We start from the raw sequence: 2652 nt of genomic DNA, 5'->3' as shown, positions 1-2652 counted from the left end.
CACAGAGAGAGAGAGAGATAGTGTTGCACTGTTGGCTGAGAGAGAGAGAGAGAGAGAGAGAGAGAAAGAGAGAGGCAGGGGAAGAGGGGAGTTGCACCACTCAGTTCACACAGGTGTGATTTATTCTTATATATTTTAGGCATGACGCCATGTCCATGACCAAAAAAGACAGAGTTCCTGGACTACAAAGTCACACCTCCATGCAGCCTCCCCCCCTCTCCACAAGGAGGGGAAGTGCACTAAAAGCATCATGGGCATTGTAGGAATTCAGCAATCCAGTCAAACACACAGATTTCATCTAGGCCCTAGATCATGACATCTAGATAACCATAGCACAATTTGAAATTTGCAATTTGCACCCTAGATTCATGGTGCATATCAAATTGTGCTATATGGTTATCTACTAAAAAATACTATTAACATTGAGTGACTGCAGTTTCTTCCAGCTGTGAAATGTCCCTTTAACTTTAACAACCCTGAACTCAGGCGTTATAAAGTTTCACAGTCATGACGGGCGTGCAAGTGTCCGTCATCGTGGCCTCCACTTTAAAATCTTTTAAACGTCTTTCAAATCCGTTCTCGGAACCGCGGTACATCTCGCTCCAAAGGTCGCGGTTGCAGTTTCTGCTCGGGCTGAAGAACCCCGCCGCGTGCCAGTTTGAGTACAGGTTGTAGTCGAAGGGCACGGAGAACAGGTACGCCAGCTGCGTGGTGACCAATTTGTCGCGGGGGTTTTGGAGCTCGTAGGCGAAGCAACCGACGGTGCCCCGCGCACTGAGTGGCGACTTCTGGAACTCCACCGTGCACTCACCGGACAGGCCTATTTGGGCTGGTAAATCTATGGTACAGCTGCCACTCGACACGTACATGCTTAATAACAGTGGGGAGAAGGAAAGAACGTTTTAGAGCCAGACGTGAATCTCTGTGTACAGCTGTCACTTGACACGTACATGCTTAAAGGGACACTTTTTACTAAAATATAAAAAATATAAAAATATATAAAATATATATCAATGACCTTTATAAGATTTAGAACACTTTCCTGGCGTTATTTTTTGTGTAATCTCTGGTTTTAGATATTTTAGATTATCTGAGTGGCTCTGACGTCAGAGCTGTTGCCAACTTCTTACGTTGTCTTTTGTGTATGCTAAACCAGGCTAACCGTGGTCCTTATCTGAGTGCATTCATGCATTGTTGCCGTTATGGCATCAAATGGTTTGTTGCCTAGGATTTAGACTCGTAGATATCGATTATGACATGTCAGAATCGAGAAATACATCTACGACAGACTAAATATCAGGCTTGTTTGTTCTAGAGACTTGATATGCTATCTTGTAATTGTAGCTTCCGAATTGATATTCAACCCTGTCCATAAGTGTTCGTTGTACATGTCAATATTAGGCTACTTTAGGTAGTGGTGTGTATATTACTGTAACTGAAGAGTCAATTCTACTAAACTGCTGTCTTTTTCGAGCTGTCATATTAGTGGAATATCCCGGTCTATGTGACATTAGCTAGTTTACCGAACTATAATCACGTCTGTTTTATACTTTTATTGTCAATTATATCTTTCAGTCAAAATCATTTATTACTTTACCAGTAATTCAACTGTTTCAGTTTGACATACTGTAGGCCTACCCATTTGCACATTTCAGCTGTGGAACTGACACTGCAATGTGAATGGTCAACTTCATTAGAAATGGTCTGATAATAGTCTCATTTGGCCCAGGATTAATTTGACCATGTCTGATACCAGTGTAAGAAGTACATATTACTGTCCATGTTAGTAACAGTGAAATCATGTGAAGAGTAAAAAACTGTCCAGCTATAGCTAGACTTGAATGCTTCTAGCTGGAGTTCAATATTTATCACTAATATCAATTTCATGACAAATAACATTGGTTGCATCTTACAATGGAAAAGGACACAGTAATGCAGTATGTTTTTTTCTTTTTACTTCCACAAGATTGTTCTCTAAAAGCCAGTGCATTAGAATGACAGTATGCAAAAATCTCCATTCCCAACCATTCACTCAAAATAAACATACAGGTAAGCAGTATGCATGCATTGCGGCTTGATTCAATATTTCAATTGGCACACCTAGAAGTAAACAATAGTAACATTCTATCTATGCTTTTGGTTCCTCAAATTGTAATGTGTAAGCAATACAAAGCGTCTACAATGCCACAATGTTCTACCAAATCAGTGTATAACAGTGATGATAGCCACTTTCTTTGTATAAAATATCTGGTTCAGTTATTGTCAGTCATGATTTGCAGTTACAAAATATATTATATAGGAAGGAATATAGAAGTGTTAAAGCTTTACTGCAGGTGGATATCAGGCATTCCCCTGACATCCGGCTATGACCTCCATACAGTATGTCTGTGTCAAGGTAGGAGCTGTCACCCGGGTCATCGGCCTCCACATTCAGTGGTCTAAATGAAAAACAGAAAAACAACTTGATAGCAATCTCTTTCATATGAAACTATGATTGTATTCAAATAAAATAATATTCCAAATGTTCACTGCAACATTTGCACATTTTTAATTACATATTTTCTATGCAGCTATACATGTATGACTCCTATATATTCAAATGTCAAATTAATTAATTCATTTCAAACAGCAAGGCTAACTTACAGATTGACT

At 39.5% G+C, this 2652-nt stretch overlaps 1 protein-coding gene across 1 annotated transcript; it reads right to left on the bottom strand.

Annotated features, from left to right (window-relative positions):
* Window positions 1-482: 482 nt before the first annotated feature.
* On the bottom strand, window positions 483-869 carry LOC310864421 (DELTA-sagatoxin-Srs1a-like; the record flags this gene model as incomplete). Its single annotated transcript, XM_083773111.1, has 1 exon — window positions 483-869. One exon carries the CDS (start codon window positions 867-869, stop codon window positions 483-485), a length of 387 nt encoding a protein of 128 aa, XP_083629237.1.
* Between the last annotated feature and the right edge of the window lie 1783 nt (window positions 870-2652).

This window comes from Protomyctophum parallelum (assembly GCF_964188405.1).
Source record: "Protomyctophum parallelum genome assembly, chromosome: 9".
Taxonomy (NCBI): Eukaryota; Metazoa; Chordata; class Actinopteri; order Myctophiformes; family Myctophidae; genus Protomyctophum; species Protomyctophum parallelum.
Note: the sequence above shows the minus strand (reverse complement) of the source record. Positions and strands in the feature narration are given on the sequence as shown.